Source organism: Conger conger, chromosome 2 (genome assembly GCF_963514075.1).
Source record: "Conger conger chromosome 2, fConCon1.1, whole genome shotgun sequence".
Classification (NCBI taxonomy): Eukaryota; Metazoa; Chordata; class Actinopteri; order Anguilliformes; family Congridae; genus Conger; species Conger conger.
The window spans coordinates 49,592,760-49,611,786 of record NC_083761.1 but is presented as its reverse complement, the minus strand read 5'-3'; the positions used below and the strand labels follow the sequence as shown (position 1 = coordinate 49,611,786).

Below are 19,027 nucleotides of genomic sequence, written 5' to 3'. Positions count from 1 at the left end.
ACAGGCATTTTGCATGCTTACCTCATTTTTACACTCGAGTGAAACAGGAAGTGATGGAATGACACAAAAACTAGTTATTTTAGTGTGAGATTAATTAAAATAAAATTGTTTTGCCAATTTCACTTTGTTTGATTTGATTCACAATAATTGTTAAGTTTTGTAGTTTTCAGAAAAATGTGATTGGTAAATAAAAAATCGAAAAATAAGTGTAAAGTTATTGAAATGAAAGTTCTCCTGTAATAAAGTGCTCAGTGAGTGTTTATATATATATATATATATATATATATATATATATATATATATATATATATATATATATATATACACACACACATAAAAATTATGGGACAAATTAACGTTGCACACAAACATTTTTAATGTTTTTATTAGCACAAACTGGCCTCCAACTACATGTCACAAAAGTATTTTCAAGCAGATAACAGTCAAAGCTGTCAAATCAATATCAGCATTCAAATAACAATTCTGTTGAACCTGATTAATTGAACTCAATTGGAAAGAAAACCAGCATGTACAATGTCTCCCCAGGAACACGGTTGGGATACACTGAGCACAGGTTAGCCTTTAGGAGTTTAATGCTGTCGTGGTAGTGAACTGTCCTCTAGGGGGATGAGGCAGGTCTGAGGCTGGCATCCCAATGAGAAAGTATTTTGCTTTGTGAGCAATTGCAAGACAAGACACATGAAGAGAGACAGAAAGACTATAGCAGATGATGGACACTTTCAGACCGCAATAAATACATTAAAGAGAGAAAAGGCATGGAACCGACAGTTCAGCACAGAAAAAGATGTATACAATGAAGAAAAAACAAATGGGCAACAAAAAGACTGACAAACAAAGAATTTGACAAAAAGTTGAGAAAACAAGTTTAACAAAAACACAAATTCTCTTGAAATCGTCTTTATTTTTAAGAATAAAATTGTCATTATTGTATCATATTTGTTATGACCTATATATTAACTTTCTCATTTCATATACAGTTTTTTATGTGGTTTTTATTTTTGTGCTTTTTTCTTGATTTTCATTTTTAATTCCCTCTCTTCCAGTGACTAGCTGGGCTTTTTGCTCTTTGGAGCAGCTCCTATCGTTGTATCTTCTTCCTTTCTTCTTTCTTGTCTTGATTCCACTTCATAGTCACTAAATGTTCGATACTGCACCAGGAAGAGAGGAGACAAGACTTAGGGACTGTGTACTACCGTTAGGGGCGTTAGTAATTAAACGTCTTTTTTGTTAGGACTGCATGTATTTCAGTCCAGTACCAGCAAGTCAACAAGCCACATATCAGATAAATCATTCAGCCAATTAGCAAGAATAATCTCAGTTAATCACTCTAGTATCACATATCCTAGTGCATGAGAAAGTTTGCAGTAGAATGTTTATGTATATGGATATTAATCACATTGGAGTGAGGTTGGGTTGATGAAATGACTGAAATTTGGTTATAGTTAACACCACTGTTGGGTATGACACTACTATACCGATAAACTACAACCATATTTCCTAAAAGTAGAATTGCCATCATGATCATATTTTGCATGCTATAGTTATAAATAGAGTTCTACGGTGCTCCCATTTAGGAGTATTTGCTTTTTAAAATTGATATGTGCTAGCTGAAAAAAGGGGATGAATTAGTGTGCTCGCACAATTTACAGTAGGAGCACATGTTTCTTGGGGAAAATGTTAGCATAGAGCCATTCTAAATATGATTGTCTATTTTTTTAATTATAACATTATTTCTATTATTGTTCATATAATGCATGTCAGAGTCATGGAACAGTCATGAGGATGAATGGATGGGCTTGAAAATGAGAAAGTAAAAATATCTCTCGTTCATATTCCAAAATAATATTACCCACATCCCCAATCTTCTACAAATACTATCCCCTGGATTAAATTAACATTGTTATTATTATTATTTTTTAATAATCACAATTATTTTTCTTTTGATGATTTCAGAATTTCAGATTTTTATGAGTAACGTACAGTGTAGCTAGTAACTGTTAGACCAAACAACAGCCATTCTACCTACGCTAAGTTAGCTAAATGTATGGTGTTTAACTTAGCTCTAACGTTATATACTCTATACAGACTGTCAGTTTACATGCTAACACCCTATGCTACCACATTCTGTTGTATGCTCATGATCTAACTTAGGCTAACATGAGACATTTCTAGCTCTAGTCAAATGCATGTATTATAGTGAGCACAGTTAAATCATACATTGTTATGCATACTAGCTATGAAAATAAAATCTTTGGTTGAGAACATAGACTGCAGAAGGTTGACAACCTATAATTTATCATCAATGAACAGCAAAATACCACTCGTATAGGAAATGGGGAGAGTGCGAGTTAGCTAGAATAGATTATTTAATCTAAGTTCTTAGCCAAGGGATTTATTTTTAATGCATATTTACAATGACCTATCAACTATTAATTGAACCTCCTGGTGTAAAAACTTAAGGAAATTAATTAAGTGAAATGTTTGCTGAAAGCCTCAAAAGACTTATCAGTCATAACGCTAAGTCTGCTCTCCGTCAAGGTATTAGCACAGATATTTGACAACATGCTATAGCCCTGTATCTTATATTCAGTTTCACAATTGGGTATAAACAAGATTCTCATTTATACCAAATTATATGCATAGAATTAACATGGCAGCATATAATTATTTTGATAAATTCAGCATACAGAAAATAAATTGTATATATTACATATAAAATTTTATCAAATGGGTAGGACAAACCTCGCAATCTGATTGGTTCATAGCAGTGATACATTTTCTGTATAATACTGTGCATTCTAATGCTTGTTTACAGTTCTATTTCAAGTATCACTCCATGGCAAAGCTGCCATTCAAATCAGAATGAAAACACATTAGCCCAGAATTTGCAAGCAAGCAGGGACACAGAGCTATACACTGCCTCTGCATTCACGTGACTCATAAACTGTCTGATGGGGATCTTGATTTGCGAGAGAGATTCGTGTCCGTAAGCAGGCAAAAGTGAAAGAGCTTTAGGGTGACCGAAACTTGATGGACTAGAGAAAGCAGAGCAGTGCTTCTTAAAGTATTAAAATGAGTAGACCTACACATCATGCTCCCACTAATGTTGGACAGCTCAATCACGGTAGCTTGCAAGCTCTAACGTTACATACATTAAGCTAGCGAGTGTGGCATGGGTATTATTGGTAAATGGAGGGAGGGTAATGGGATTAGGCTGGAATTAAATTAAGTCATTAGTAAGAATGAGAACAAATGATGCTGACTGGAGAAAAATATGAGAAAGGAGTTTGTTTCAGGGCAAAGGAATTTAGAAAAAAAACTGTGAGACTTGTACATGAAACTCAATTGGGAAATGAATACATTGAACATGGTATTATTATGCAGACATCATTAGCAAACCATGAAGAGTATGATATTGCAACATTCAGAGATGCTGTAAGCAGAATAGCACTCACAATAAAATATTTAAACCATGTTTTACAAAATGCTCATCTCATTGGTTTGGTTTCTACATTCTAGAACCAAGATTTTACATTAACTATTGTTCTTATATTAACACTGTGTTGTTGTATTCACAAATGTGTTAGTTCTTTACTAAAGAGATAGTTGTGTAATACAATAGCTCAGAATGCTTATCAGAAGGCTCTCATTGGCATGACAGCTTATTAGAGAATATTGAGGTTAAAAAAAACATGAGCTTGGAAACAGCTTGATGACATCCACCAAGGAACACAATTAAGATGCATGTGGTTCAGTGTCAGGCCTTGACAAAGAGAGCACAGCTCAAGATGATGATATTAAGTGTGTGCAGGTGAATGAAATTTAAAGTGTGTCTTACTGCACTATTAGAGTGCAGAGCTATATAAGGTGTCTGGGAGAGCTTTTGTACCTTCCAGGTAGTTGCGGGCAACAAACTTCAGGACCTCATCAATCAGGATGACTGGGATGGACAACTTCAATACAACCAACCATTGCTCCACATTCAAGTGAGTCAATTTGAAGACCATCTGTTAAGAAAATTACAGAGAGAAAAATTAACACCAGCACTAAAAGACATCTACACAAACTATACTACGGCTAAATGTTAATTTAACTGCATGCAATAAAATGGTTTGATAAAATGCCACAATGACTCAAAATGTGATTTCTCTTTGGTGCAAAAATGCAGAGCAAACGGCCCATATTCTTATTTAGTCTTCTGATCTGATCAAGACTTGACTGAGACCTTGCATATATACGTTCTTTGTTGAACTAAAATTGTATCTCATACACTCGTTGGCTTGTCAGCATAGCAAGTCATCTATATTCTTTGTACTGTTTATTCTTTGTATTTTGTACTGCTTGGTGGTTAGACTACTTATATGGGAAAAGGGGATGGGTATGGAGGGGATAAAGGATGGGGAAATAAGAGACTTAAGAGATGTGGGGAGGGTAACAAGAACAAATTGGACAGGTGTGGTGAAGTGTGAACTCACAGGCAGGGGATCAACATAGATGATCATGAAGTGGAGGGACATGGAGAGGGTCATGGCTCCTACCAGCCATCCGTTGCTCCAGGGGGGCATACGAACCAGAGACTGGTTCTCAGACAAGCTTATGGGGAAAAGGCAAGGGAGAGGGTGAGTCTAGTAGCATCCACAATGGGGCATCGCAGTGTTAAGAGGTTGGGGCGAGAGACCCAGCCATGGAATATGAGGGGAAATGGATAGACCATTTCTCTGTTCAAAGCATGAAAAAACTTTCTTTTTTTATGTGCAAAATGTGATTGGTTGAAAACTACAGTCAGACCTGTTGAGGGCGTTGCACATCTCAATGGTGACCAGCACTGACAGGGCCATGGTCATTGGTGGAGCAGCCTCAAAAATTTCACATTCGACGCCAACAAAGTCTTCGTTTTCATCATGGCACTGCATGAAATGAGACTGGGGGGAGAAACAGAACCGTCATCAAACTGGAGGGAGTTTTTCATGCCAAAATTCCATTGATTTGATGCACCATTGAACTAAACATATACACTCAGTGGCCACTTTCTTAGGTAGACCTGTACACCAGCTCGTTAATGCAAATATCTAGTCAGCCAATCATGTGGCAGCAACTAAATGCAAAAAAGCATGAACACAATTCCCAAAAGCATTACATGCAATTATTATATTCATTACAAACATTACCATCCATTGAAATCCACTGTACACATCAGTTCTGTTAGACTACATTTAACACAGTTCAAAGATGGTTTATTTCTTGGCTTGATGTAAAAAGAAAGTGGTACTGAGGACTCACCAGCTGGTAATATGTCACACCAGGACCTTCATCGTCATACATGAACCAATATGCTGCAGCAGCAACAGTAGCAGCACCCACATAGCCTGAGGGAGGTAGAGAGAGAAACTGCAGTGACAAATATGATACAATAATGACAAGCACACCTTAATGGGGTAATAAACACTAAATCATGTTTTTGAGTTCTAAAACAGAGTATACATTAGTCCCATGGTAAAAAAAAAAAAAAATTTTATTAACCCCTTCTGTACAGCCTTTTTCTACATAAGCCTGAAAAGCTCTGAAAAGTCTAGCTGTTCTCTCTGTATACTGGCATAAACCATTGGGGAGAACAACAAATCACAAAGCTGGGAAATCTGTCCTGCAGTCTATCAGGGTAGCACTTCCATACCTCCGATGGCCATGTATCTGAAGAAGAGCCAGCCAGAGATGAGGGGTTCCTTGGGGGAACGGGGAGCCTTGCCCATGATGTCTAGATCAGGTGGGTTGAAACCCAGGGCGGTGGCAGGGAGACCGTCTGTGACCAAGTTCACCCACAGCAGCTGCACAGGGATCAGGGCTTCGGGCAGGCCCAGGGCAGCAGTCAGGAAGATACTGAAAGAGGCCAGGGGAATGTGGTGGTTAACACATTGTACATACAGATTGACTGGCCCCTATTGCGCACTTGCACAAATAAATGTATTGACCAGACACTGTAGTGACAGATAAACAATACTGACCATACGACCTCTCCAACATTGGAGGAAATGAGGTAGCGGATGAACTGCTTCATGTTGTTGTAGATGGCTCTGCCCTCCTCTACAGCAGCCACAATGGAAGAAAAGTTGTCATCGGCCAGGACCATCTCAGAGGCTGACTTGGCAACAGCAGTGCCAGAGCCCATAGCAATGCCAATCTCAGCTTTCTTCAGGGCAGGGGCATCATTTACACCATCACCAGTCTGCATAAAGAGATACAAAGATAAATGAATGGAAGACACCATGCAGAAGGAAACTTAATTGTTGAAATAATAGAATGATGGAGCCTCTTGACTGGTTGTTGCTGTTACATGTTATTTTGGGTGTGTGTAAATGGCTGACGTGATCCTTGCTCTCACCATGGCAGTGATCTCATCGTAGCCCTGCAGGAACTCCACGATCTTGCTCTTGTGGGAGGGCTCCACACGAGCATAGCAGCGAGCATTACGGACAGCCTCTCTCTGCTCATAGGGAGGTAGGTCATCAAATTCACGTCCAGTGTAGGCTCGGCCCGTCACGTCTTCATCCTCTCCAAAGATGCCAATGCGGCGGCAGATAGCTACAGCTGTGCCCTTGTTATCGCCTAAGAGAGGGAGAGTGTGTTCAGACAGAGGCGGATAGAGAGAGCAGACCACAGGTAAAGGAAGAGTGACGTCGCACACTGACCGGTGATCATGATGACACGGATGCCTGCAGCCCTGCAGAGCTCAATAGAGCCAGTGACCTCCTTACGAGGGGGATCCAGCATACCCACACAGCCAACGAAGGTCATGTCCACCTGCAAAGAGACAGCACAGGACACAAACATCAGTGGGCTATCACTACAGTCAGATCCTGACTGGAAAGGATCTGTAGAAGAAAAAGATAATGTAATATCCCCTTCCTTGCCCTCTATGCTTTTCTCCTGATAGTAGGTAGCTGATGATCAGTCTCTTCTTCTTACTCTACCCTTCCTTTTCTTCTTCACATCAAATCAGGTTGCATTCAATTGTATCTTTACTGATGTAACAGATATAAATGCTACAATTGTTTAATGGCTGAATGATTTTAGCTGTACACGCTACATTTATCTCCCTCCCATCCCTCTCCTAATTCTTAGCTTTTTCGCCTGTTCCTCACCTCATAGTTGGCGAACTTGGTGGAATCTTCCAGGTTCATTTCCTCAACCTTTGGAGGGGTGTCACGGGTGGCCAGTGCCAAGCAACGCAGGGTGTCTCTGCCAGTACCCCATTCCTTGATGACAGCCATGATCTTCTCCTTGACAACCCCAGTCAGTGGTACACGGGTGGTGCCAATGCGAACATAGGCACACCTGTCAATCACACCCTCAGGGGCACCCTGTTGGTATAATGGGAGGACGTTAGGTATATATAAGTTGGGATTGACCACAGAGCTGTCAGCTTTACTATGAAACTGTGCTTTGGCAACTAATTTTTAATTGATTCAGTTTTCAACTTTAATGTATTTCCCCACAATGTACAATTTGAAAATATTATATGGATTCAAAACACAAGATCATATGGAATGTTCTACTTGTTTTTCTGAGGAATTCTATAATTCTGCAAGTACTGCACGTACAATGAATATTTTGAGGTAGGGAATATGAGCATCTTGCCCAGGCAGTGATGTAAAATGACAAAATAGGTGATAATTATGGCAAATATTTCATTCACACTTAGGAATTGTATATATTCAAATTACATATATGAGGCTTACTGGACATAATTAGGGACATATTTATTTGCACAAATAATTAAATGATGATCAACCAAATGTCTGGTACATATAAGATGCCAAACCTCGGACTGTAACACACATGCAGACAAACAATTGGGAAGACATAAATGAGTTAGAAATGCATGTACTCACCTTCACAAACATCTTACAACCCACAGCGGCACGGGATTTTGCGGGGGTGCAGTAGACGGACATAGACTTCCTGTCACGAGAGAACTCCAGGGTGAAATCCTTCTTCATCAGCTGCTTGATTACCTGTAAGTGGGTAAGCGAAATTGGTCATATGTGGTGAGGGACTTGACCGCGTACATTTAATATCGTAACGTCATACAATGTAGTGAAACGTTCAGGGGCGCAGTGGTGTAGGTATACTTACAGTGCAGCAAGCATTGGCTCTCTCCACCTTGGACAGGGAGCGCACCTCAGAGTTGAAGACATTCATCTTCTCCACCAGGCAGCACAGGGCTGTCTCTGTGGCCTCACCCACCTTCTCATAGATGCCCTTAGCCTGAGGAGGAGAGGGACACAAAAAGTGAGACAGTCACCAGGGGAAGTGGGACAAAAAAATCTTATAGAGAATAAAGAAACAGATGTATGGACGTAGAAGATGGAAAACTTACTTCATTGTAGTCCAGAGAAGAATCGTTACATAGAGCACAGATGGTAGCCAGCTCAACCAGACCATCATACTGACCACATTTCAACTGAGCGCCCTCTTTGGTGCTAATAGAGAGAGAGAAAGAGAGATTATAATCACATATTTTCTGTCATTAATCATTTACCTGTTAGAATAAGCTTTGTGTTTATTATTCAGTTACCTTTTTCACTCAAAATTGCTTGATTTGTTTGTGTGTGTATGCGCAAATGTGGGACAGTAGGTATGTGGATGCATGAAAGCTTTAACAACTATTATTGCACAAGCTTGCAATATGTGTAATAATAGTAATATTTCATAATATGTACAAGCACATGGAACAGTCACATACTTGTCCTCCCTATAGCCTGGAAAAAGTCAACCTTTTAATAATGGTCAATATTTAAACTAATAGTTAATTCTGTATTTATTTTCAGAACTGCATTTTAAAAATTAACTATCTGAGAAGCCACATATTTCTCACATATGAAGATATTATCTTCACAAGTAGTTAATAAATCCTGCCCAGTGTTTTATAGCTGATTGGGGACAACTTATACAGCTGTCATATGACAGTGAGTGTCTTTTGCTACTGTAGGTGACAATACTGATTGTTGGCCCATTGCAGATGAGGTGGAGAGGTGTAATGAATTAGTAATGATGAGTGTACACCATTCAAACTGAACTCACACTTCTCCCTCTGGGGTGTATTTGGAGCCAGAGATGTTGAACTCATCCAGGGTGACATGATCGCCTTCCACTTTCTCAATGATGAACATCTGGAGACATATAGATTGATACATTACTCATTACCCTCCCGCATGCAACCACTGAAATATAAACCAGTCCACAGTATATTCAGCTGAGGCCAAGGAATTTCTGAGGAGTGTATCCCCTTCTCACCTTAGTCACACACATCTGATTGGTGGTGAGGGTGCCTGTCTTGTCAGAGCAGATGACTGAAGTGCAACCCAGAGTCTCCACAGAGGGCAGACTTCTGACAATGGCGTTCTTCTTGGCCATACGCCTGGTGCCCAGGGCCAGACAAGTGGTGATGACAGCAGGCAGACCTGTGTGACAAGGCAGTCAAAGGGGTCACACAAGCGATGCCCTGAGAGAGACGCGCACGTGACGTACGAAGCTTTGCTGCTCATGCATCCGACACTTCACCCGAATGAGCGCAATGCATTGCAGCTGAACGCTTGACACCTTGGTAGGTGTTCAAACCCCACACCCCCCTCTCCCTGGCAGTGAAGAAGCGGAGCCGTACCCTCGGGGATGGCAGCCACAGCCAGGGCCACAGCGATCTTGAAGTAGTACACGGCTCCACGGATCCATGAGCCTCCATGGACGGGGTCGTTGAAGTGGCCGATGTTGATCATCCACACGGCAACACAGATGAGGGAGATGACCTTGGACAGCTGCTCGCCAAACTCGTCCAGTTTCTGCTGCAGGGGAGTCCTCTCCTGCTCGGTGGCGGCCATCTGGTCACGGATTTTACCAATCTCAGTTGAGACACCGGTGGCCACGGCTACACCGATGGCCTTACCTGCAGCGATATTGGTGCCCTGAGACGGTGAAAAAAGAAGGAGAGAGAGGTTAATACAGTCCATACACATACTGTATGGCCAAAGCAATTCACTAGAATAGAAAAGAAACATTACAAAAGGGTGTACAGCATTTAAAAAGGATGGAGCAATGAGGCAAGGGTACACTTACAGAGAAAAGCATGTTCTTCTTGTCCTGGTTGACAGCTCTGAGGTCAGGGACAGCATCGGTGTGCTTGATCACACTGACAGACTCGCCTGAGAGGGACATAGACACCGTGGGTAATCATACAACAAACATGGAGAGACGATTCCCTATTTAAACTCAAACTCTATTGTTACTCACCAGTAAGGATGGACTGGTCAACACGCAGAGTTGTGGAACGGATGGCTGTGATTCTGATGTCAGCTGGGACTTTGTCACCAACTAAGAGGAAATGTTCATAACATTACATTACATTATATTACATTGTAACATTGTACTAACAGTCATAAGCTGTTAGTATTGACTATGGCTCAGACAGGAATTAATCAGGAATGGGCATTGCACAAATTCTTTAACCACCACCACTCACAACAAGGAAGTGAACCTAAACTGGCTAAATAATTTGTTGCCTCACATTTTTAGCTAAGATTGCAGACGCCATGGTCCTATGAGACTGGATTCCACAGCTCTGTTTTAGATTTTGATTGATTTGATTATAATTAATCGCATGCATTGTAAATTACTCTGGATTATATCAACAAAGTAAAAAAAATACTAATTAGAATCCAACTACAGTTCCACTACTACTACTACTACTACTACTACTACTACTACTACTGCTACTACTGCTACTGCTACTTATAATAATAATCATAATAAAAATAATAGTATTAAATTAATGTCTATGTCTGAGCAGCTGGTGTATAATTTCTCCACTGCAGTAAATTAACACAGATATTAAGTTGAGAGAGGCTGAGCTGACACAGTATCCACTGATGGACTGGGGAGGGAGGGAGACGGGACTGAATGAATTGATATGGAGGGCAACAGGTGCACACTCATATGAACGTGCGGGACAGGTGATGGGGTGTATTTATACCCAAGCTTTCATTTTCCTTCTCTCAGCATGTTTTCTTCACCATCTCAATATGCCCCTCTAACGTCCTTCGATCCCCACCTCCCACTGCCTTAGATGGATGAAACACCTCTCTGACTCACTCTTTTCATCTCTCTCAAGGACAGTGACCCCCTTGATCATTTTCCTGCGAGCACGGCCCTCACAGTTTTTTCTCTCTTTTTCACTTCACTTCGCCCTTCCCTGGCTTGTGCTTTGTAAGCAGGAAGTGATCAGTATTACAAAGAAATGCTTCCTGTCTGAGACTATCTAAACAGCCAATCAGAGGCCTGTTCCACAAAGCAGGATTACTGAGTTAGCCAGATAACTGTCCTCACTAAACCGCTAAATAAAACAGCTATTTTTTACTTTAGTCCATGTTCAAGATTTGTGGGGGTTCTGGGATTTACTCAGTGCAGTTATCCAGCTAACACAATAATCCTGCTATGTGGAACGGGCCCCAGCTTTCACACAAATTTTGGGCTCGGCTGATCAGGAAAGGTTTTGGTTTGACCAAAACTGTTATAATGTGTGTTGCGAAAAACAGAATCAAATAGATTTTTTTTCTTTAATTGAAAGAAATTGTTCTAAGTTTGGTTAAGGTGATTTTAAAAGAGATGAAGAAATAAATCTAAGGATAGTGATGTTCAGAGAACAAGAATGAGCAAAAGTCTCACCAGAGATTTCCACAATATCTCCGGGAACGATTTCTCTGGCCTTGATCCTCTGGACGCTCTTTCTGTCAGAACGGTACACCTTGCCCATCTCAGGCTCATACTCCTTCAGAGCCTCAATGGCGCTCTCCGCATTGCGTTCCTGCGGAATCAACACACTCATGATTAAACTGCCCTCCTTGATACTTCTGCCCACCCCCTTACCTATACATCAATATGTTTAAGTTCACAATGACCTCTTTACTGTAATTTTGTAACGGATCCCTAATGTAATATGAGCATGTTCCATGCTTAAACTTTGCCTCCAATATAGTATTGATGTGCATGTGTGCTCAATGTAACATGATCATTTGACTGAGTGTTTTACTGTACATTCACCATAGCCCCTCTTTGCCTAGTGCGCAATGATCAGTCTGTTTGTCTTTTCTATCATTCCCTCATATATTCCGGGTTTTACTTTAGAACTGAGAGTTTCACCCACCTGCCAGACTCCCACCACGGCATTGGCGATAAGGATAAGGAGGATAACGAAAGGTTCTACAAAGGCAGTGACTGTCTCCTCGCCTTCCTCAAACCAGGCCAGTACCTGAGAGACAAATATGGAGGGCAGCACTTCAGCAAGGTGTACACGAAGGAAATAACTTTCAGATAGCACAAAGTGTTATACACAGCACAATATTCACACAATTTATTGGGCCGCAAACCAAATCAATTTGGGTTTATTTTTTTTTGTAAACCAGGTTTTTTTTTTTTTTCATTTAATACAATGAAGCCAATATCATTCATGAATATAACTAGTTTGATGGCAGGGGATATGATGTTAAGTGTGCATGATGGTAATCCTTTGCTAATTTTTAGGCTTGCGTGCCAATATCTTATGATGCTCTATTACACAATATTAGTGCTTCATATTAACCCTATCTGCCATGGATTCCTCCCTCACTCACTGTCACCCTCTCCACTTCTCCTGCTGGCAGTCCCCCGTTTCTTCCATCCTGACCTTTCCCGAAGGATACAGTTTCTCTTCCCAGCTTGAGACTTTCTTAAAATAAACCTTTCCCCCTCTTGCTCCGTCTCTGTACCTCTCCTCAATCCACTCCTTCTAAGGCTATAATGACAGCTGTCTTGGCACAGAAAGGAGGGGATAGGAATTAATACCCCTCGTCCAGCCCCCTAGTTCTCTTCTCCAAACGGATTTCAAGATGGACAGAGATAGAAAGGAAAGAGTACGGAGAAGTTCATTCATATCATGACAAGGCCCAACAAAATGCTGACATCAAAATTGAAATAATGACTAGATTAAAAAAGAAATGCTATGTGTGTACTAGAACTCTTTAAGACAATTAAGGAAGCAAATGGATTGATTACAGAGCATATACAAAAAATAAAAATCTAAACTTAAAAATGAAGTACGCTCTGGTATGTCCCATGGATGTGGTGTCCTCTGACCACTAGGCCCAGTAGGTTCCTATTTCCTGTTTTATATCTACTACTGGATGTGGCCAGGTGGCCAGCTTTCTGTCAAGCAATCGTGGATGAAGTCTGTTGTTTTTGTCCGAAGTATTAAATGTGTCTGAGGCAGCACACAGCCTCCAACATATTTACACATTGTGTTGGAGGAACAGTCCATGTTCCAACACAATATCCCTGATGGGTCTATTGGCCCCTCAGCGTGAAAGATATAACAACATTCCTGCCTTAATTATCGGTGTCACCTTCATATCTCTACAGGCAAGATATATAGGACAGATATATAGGAATGAGCAGCCAACCAGTACTCAGTACTCAAGATGGAAGCTCTGTGGATGGGATCTCTCTTTCTCCTTGATGCATAGTTGGTGCAGTAGCATTTTATATCCTTATGCTGCATTCTGCAATATCATCAATGACAACCTCAAAGTAACAGTAGCTTGAAGCTCAAAGATGCTTCAATTACAATGAATATACAATGCTTTACTTTTACTCGGATTTCATATTCTAATTTAAAGCCTCTTATACAAATCAGGCCAAAAGCGAATCATCTGACCCAAACCAGGTTTAACACATATACAATTTATACACATAGAAATGAAAGAGCTTCCAAGGCTAAATTATACAATTATGCATTGAATGAACTGAATGGGGTCTTAGGCTCAATTTAATGGTTATAAGGCGTCAAAGATCACACTTTTAAAGTGTTTAAATTTGCATAAATTGGAGGAAACATCAGATGTATCCTTTGCCCTTCATCAGATAGAATATTTCACCTAAAAAAATAATTTTGATTAAAACAATGGCGTGACATTTGTGCCTGCCTTTATTAGCCTGGCACACTAGGAGGTAATTTATAATGTACTAAATCAATCACGTGATGTGGTTATAATGTTTTAATTGTAATATACATGTGAGTACTAGGCTGGATATTTTCTGACTCACAGAACTTTCCATAATCTAGATTATTAAACACAAAAATGTCATTAAAGTGGTTAGCTAACTAATGTAATAATACATAACACAGCTATAGCTATAGGTTTTTTTCTCTAGCTGTCAGACCATAAGCTCTTTCTGGTGTTAAAATGAACAGGCTGTTGGCCAAAAAGACTTCTGTCTCCAAGGGCAGCTGCTTACCTGAGCAAAAGGGCTATAGGCAGCTGTCTTTGAAAACAGAATACAGCCATGAAGGTACATGGATCATTGTGTTACATCATGAACACAAATGACAACAACGACACACATAATAATCACAAAAATTGCACAAATAATCAGATAGTTTACTTACAAAGGAGATGCAGGCGGCCAGCAACAGAATTCTGACCAGCAGATCTTCAAACTGTTCAATAACCAACTCCCAGATGGACTTTCCTGAGAGAAAGCGTGAGATAGACAAAAACATTAGTGGGTTTCTACAATGATAAATAGCAGCACATTGTACGTGTGTGTTCAAGACAATACACTGACTACCAGTTAAGTCACATGGATGCTGAAACAAGAAGACATAATGCTTACCCTCCTCAGCGGGGAGCTCTTTTAGTTTGAAGCATGACGAAGAGAGGGGGAGAAGAAGATAACATAATTAGCACAATTTTATCCATATATTTACAATATGCAATACAATATCATGCAGCAATTAGCTTCACAAGGTATTGATTCAGACAGAAGTACAAGGAAGGACAGAGGATATAGTAGTGCGTCTATTATGGTTTCCAGCTTCTAGTAAGTAGCTATATTTCTGTATTTCTGAGCAATAAAGTGCAAAATGTCATTAAATATTAGTATCTCATGTCTCCATATTTTTATCTCATTAATGAGATTTTGGACTGTTTTCAGTTTAACAGACACAAACAATGCATTGTACGCATGTGCAACACACAGACTGTACAGAAACAGTTGACAGTTGGTTTATTATTATCAATATCATCAGAATTGCTATAGTCTTTATAACTGACTTAAATGCAAACAGAGTTTATCAGCCTTGGGCATATTTGTATGCTTTCTCTTTTCTCTTTTATTTATATTCATCTCTTTTCACAATGCTAGTATTCACTCTCACTTTAGTCTTTTATGCCTTCTGCGTCATATCAAGAAGTTCTGTGTCTGTGAACTGTGTCTGTCCATTATCCTTCACTGTCAAAATGTTCTTATGTCCTTCACTTCCAATTTTAGCTTTTATTTCCTTTTTCATTCATGCAGCATAACATGAAATCATTATGAAAAGTACAACTTGCATCCCAGGTGTAATTACAAAGCCAACGCATTATTATTTACAGAAGGTATTCCTCAGAAATATCCCTTCACTCATTAAAGAAATGCCTCTGCACTTCTAAATAGCCATGTAGATGACTTTACAATAATCATTACTCTTTCCTGTCTTCATGACATTGCTTCCTTAGACATGCTCTCAAGGGCCTTCTTCTCAAGGGCCTTCTTCTCTTCACTGTGAAATGCTTCTCCCTCTTTTGTTCTTGCATTTCTGATTTGCCACCATGAAATTCTCCCTAACTTAACTTCCCTTTTCTCCACCCATATCCCCCCACACCCCCCCCCCCCACATGCACACCCACATTTCTCCTAGTACCATCTCCAATTGCCTCTTCTGAAATCCAATCATGAAAGTACCTCCTATGATTATGCCATTCAAATCTCCTCTCACTTATGACTTATCCCTGCTCCACTCCCTCTACCACCAGTCTTCAGCCCATTACCTCAAAGCCATTCAGATTTTTCTTATTTACACCACATTTTCCGTCTAACCACACATACGAGTTTTATATCCTCTTTCCCCCTCCTTTGCTCCATTCTCCGTTGTGCTCACCATTGTAGCCAAACTTGGCGAGGTTCTTCTTGAACTGGTCAGGAGTGAGGCCAGTAGCTTCATTCACTGCGAAGTAGGACAGACAGTCTGCTGGACCCTTTGAGTGTGCGTTCTCCATCCTTTCGTTTTAAAGGGGAGGACCTTCAAGAAAAAGAAAGGTTTATATTCTTCAATCCGTGCTTAGTTTTGTTGTTTTCAGTATTTAGTTACCAAACTTCTGCCCACCACCCTTTTAAAGTGTGGGATTGGGACAAAAAAGGCCCCCTCTCTCTTTTTCTCTCTCCCCTCTCACCGGTGTCTCTCCTCCACCTAACAGGAGCGCTGGACTGACAGAAAGTGCGAACTGACACTTATTTTGAGTGGGTTTTATACAGCCAAGAGATATCCCATTGGCAGAGACACACCCTGTGCACCCTACCCATTGGCCAGGCAAGTTAGATATGGACCCTGTGGGTGGAGCCAGGATAAATAAATGGGGAGGTGGGTTGCAGGAATTGGGCAACAACTGTAGAGGGGGTTGCATCAAAATGAAAATGAGGTCTGTTTTTGGAACATGCATGGTCAGGAGAATGGGGTAGAAGGGGGAGAGGGGGGAGATGGAATGAGAGATGTGGAGGCATTGAGTGATGGCTCAAGTGTTTCTCTGAGGAAGAAGGGGGCAAAGAAACAGAGGAAGAGCAAGGCAGAAGAGGGTTAATAGAACACATCTTGACTGCCATTAGTCTGTATAACAATAATTGCTGAGGGAGTATGTGCGCACTCTAGACCAGGGATACTCAAAACTGGCCCTGGAGGCCAGTAGCACTGCTGGTTTTCTTTTATACCTGGTTGTTAATTGACTGATTAATGCCACTGATTGGCCAAACATTTCACTCATCTGGCGTTTCAGGTATAAATCAATCCTGATTAGATGGGAAGAATGAAAAAAAGCAGTACTATTGGCATTGAGGGTCAGATTTGACAAACCCCACTGCAGACCATAAACAGTACAGAGCACAATTTACATTGAAACGGGTTGATACTGGGTTAATACGATACAGTTAGCCACTGTACATACTCACTGTATAGATACCACAATATAATAAGTACTGCAGTACACATACGTGATTGACTGCATATTCATTATCAAAGCAAATTGAGAAACAAAGAAAAGGATAATAGGCTTAATTGACTTTGTGGAACTCTGAAAGAGAAATTCAGAAGATGGGAATAAAGGAATGATGGCAGGGGATGGGGAGCGAGCACATTATTCGATCACTCAGTGGAAGAGCAGAAGAAAGAAGTCATCCGATTTTTTTTGTACTAGAGAGGGACGGATGTGAAGAACATGTAGACCAGTATTGAGATAGATGGTACAAAGACACACAATATGTTTACACAGAGGCCATCAGCACCATCACCACCACCACTGACAAAAGGCCAGGGTTCATTGGGAAAATGCAGTGATAGGATGGCTTAAGGAGAGGGTGAGAACAAATACATTATATACACCCAGTTGATATTTTAGTGTGTGAAACGTGCATACGGGGAAATCAAACTAGTAAGAGTACGAGGGAAGGAGTGAAGGAGAGAGGAGGTAGGCATGTGTAAAGAGATCACTTAAGCCCTCACTTGGAACTCTGAATAAAACTTGAGACTCGATTGAACAGCAGAGAAGTGCTGAGGCACAATACGAGAGGAAGGGCTTGTCCAACAAACTGCTGTCCACTGAACAGGGGTCTCTTTGTATCTATCTCTTTGAATCATTGATGACCTTTTGAAATCTATCAACTTCCTTGATTTGGCTGCATTATATGATGTAGTGCCAGCCCTGTGCAGGTGTGGTGTGTGTGCGTGCATGCATGTGTATGTGTGTGCCTGTGTGTGTATGTGTATGTGCATGTGTTTGGAGGAAACAGAAGAGATGCAAACTTTACCTTTGTACTGATCATTGGTCTCAACCTTATTACATATTCCCTTACTTTCCTTTATTATGAATGGAAATTAATTTGCTTAATAATCAAGACATTTGTCTTCATTACCAATTTTATTTTGTGATACCATCACTGATTGTCACATCACAGACTTGTACAACATTGTCTTATTGCTACAGATTATTTGAACTGTTGAATAATTGTACACTTCACAAAAATATTGACTAATTTGTTGACTTATTTATACATTGCACTCAATGTCAGTGCAATGTTCAGTTAATGAAGGTAAGTTTTTTAGTTTACTCTTTGTAATGACTAAATTACTTCAAATAAATGTAACTCTTAAATTGTACATTCTTTGACTGGATGTGTGGAAAAAGAACACTGCAAAGTGAAACACCATTAAGAGAAAGATTTGTGATTACTTTCCAAAATTTAGATAAATGACAAAATAAATGGAAACAGGTTGAAGACAATGGTGAGTTTAAAGGCAAGATTTTTGACACCTCTATTTCAAGATCACAAGCCTCTAATGGTGGATGCGTTTACATATGTATGTGTGTGCCTGTGTGAACACACCCATGTGCTTGTATAGATTTTGCGTTTATTTGCATATGCATGTGCAAGAGAGAGTGTGCATGGAAATGTGCATTCATACGTGCTCATGTTTATGAGCCTGCATGCAAATGTGTATGTATGTGTGCATGTATAAGTGTGTGTGACTGTCACACCCATGCATGTGCACGCACCAGTACATGTGATATGGTAATAGCAGTTGCAGCAGTGCCAGCAGTAACACTGTTGTACCTTACATGTATATTTATAAGTGGAATCAAGTTTGAAAAATGAAACTGGATCATGTTTGGAATGTAATTGGACATTTGAATCGTTTGGAGCTCACTGCGGTAATTCATAGCGAAGAGCTAAAACCTGACTGCCTGACTGATATTCCTGATGTGCCAAAGCCAGGCAGTGCGTGTCAGGTTTCTAAAGGGCCAGCTCAGGGCAGCTCTTCAGTTCTGCAGGTGTGATCTAGCCCAATAAGTCTGGCCTATCTCTCCGACCACTCAAGCACTCTGAACCACCGAAAAAC

The 19,027-nt window shown here is 40.3% G+C and overlaps 1 protein-coding gene across 1 annotated transcript; it reads right to left on the bottom strand.

Annotated features, from left to right (window-relative positions):
• Positions 1-369: 369 nt before the first annotated feature.
• On the bottom strand, positions 370-16,464 carry atp2a1l (ATPase sarcoplasmic/endoplasmic reticulum Ca2+ transporting 1, like). The gene is made up of 24 exons (XM_061230772.1): positions 16,314-16,464; positions 16,022-16,162; positions 14,716-14,733; positions 14,489-14,571; positions 12,212-12,316; positions 11,734-11,872; positions 10,303-10,383; positions 10,129-10,214; positions 9,680-9,977; positions 9,313-9,479; positions 9,100-9,188; positions 8,396-8,498; positions 8,152-8,283; positions 7,908-8,030; positions 7,158-7,376; positions 6,705-6,816; positions 6,398-6,621; positions 6,021-6,241; positions 5,693-5,895; positions 5,302-5,387; positions 4,810-4,943; positions 4,497-4,614; positions 3,911-4,028; positions 370-1,169 (listed from the first exon to the last, which is right to left on the bottom strand). Exons 2-24 carry the CDS (start codon positions 16,137-16,139, stop codon positions 1,156-1,158), a joined length of 2,991 nt encoding a protein of 996 aa, XP_061086756.1. The 5' UTR covers positions 16,140-16,162; positions 16,314-16,464; the 3' UTR covers positions 370-1,155.
• Positions 16,465-19,027: the final 2,563 nt, after the last annotated feature.

Bases quoted from the DNA above. Each gene is read 5' to 3' on its own strand.
- atp2a1l (XM_061230772.1), bottom strand. From the start codon at position 16,139: ATGGAGAACGCACACTCAAAGGGTCCAGCAGACTGTCTGTCCTACTTC. The intron at 9,480-9,679 runs GTACGGCTCCGC...CTTGTCACACAG, and splicing joins TGTGGCTGCCATCCCCGAGG to GTCTGCCTGCTGTCATCACC. The intron at 8,284-8,395 runs GTAAGTTTTCCA...TCTCCTCCTCAG, and splicing joins CTTCTCTGGACTACAATGAA to GCTAAGGGCATCTATGAGAA.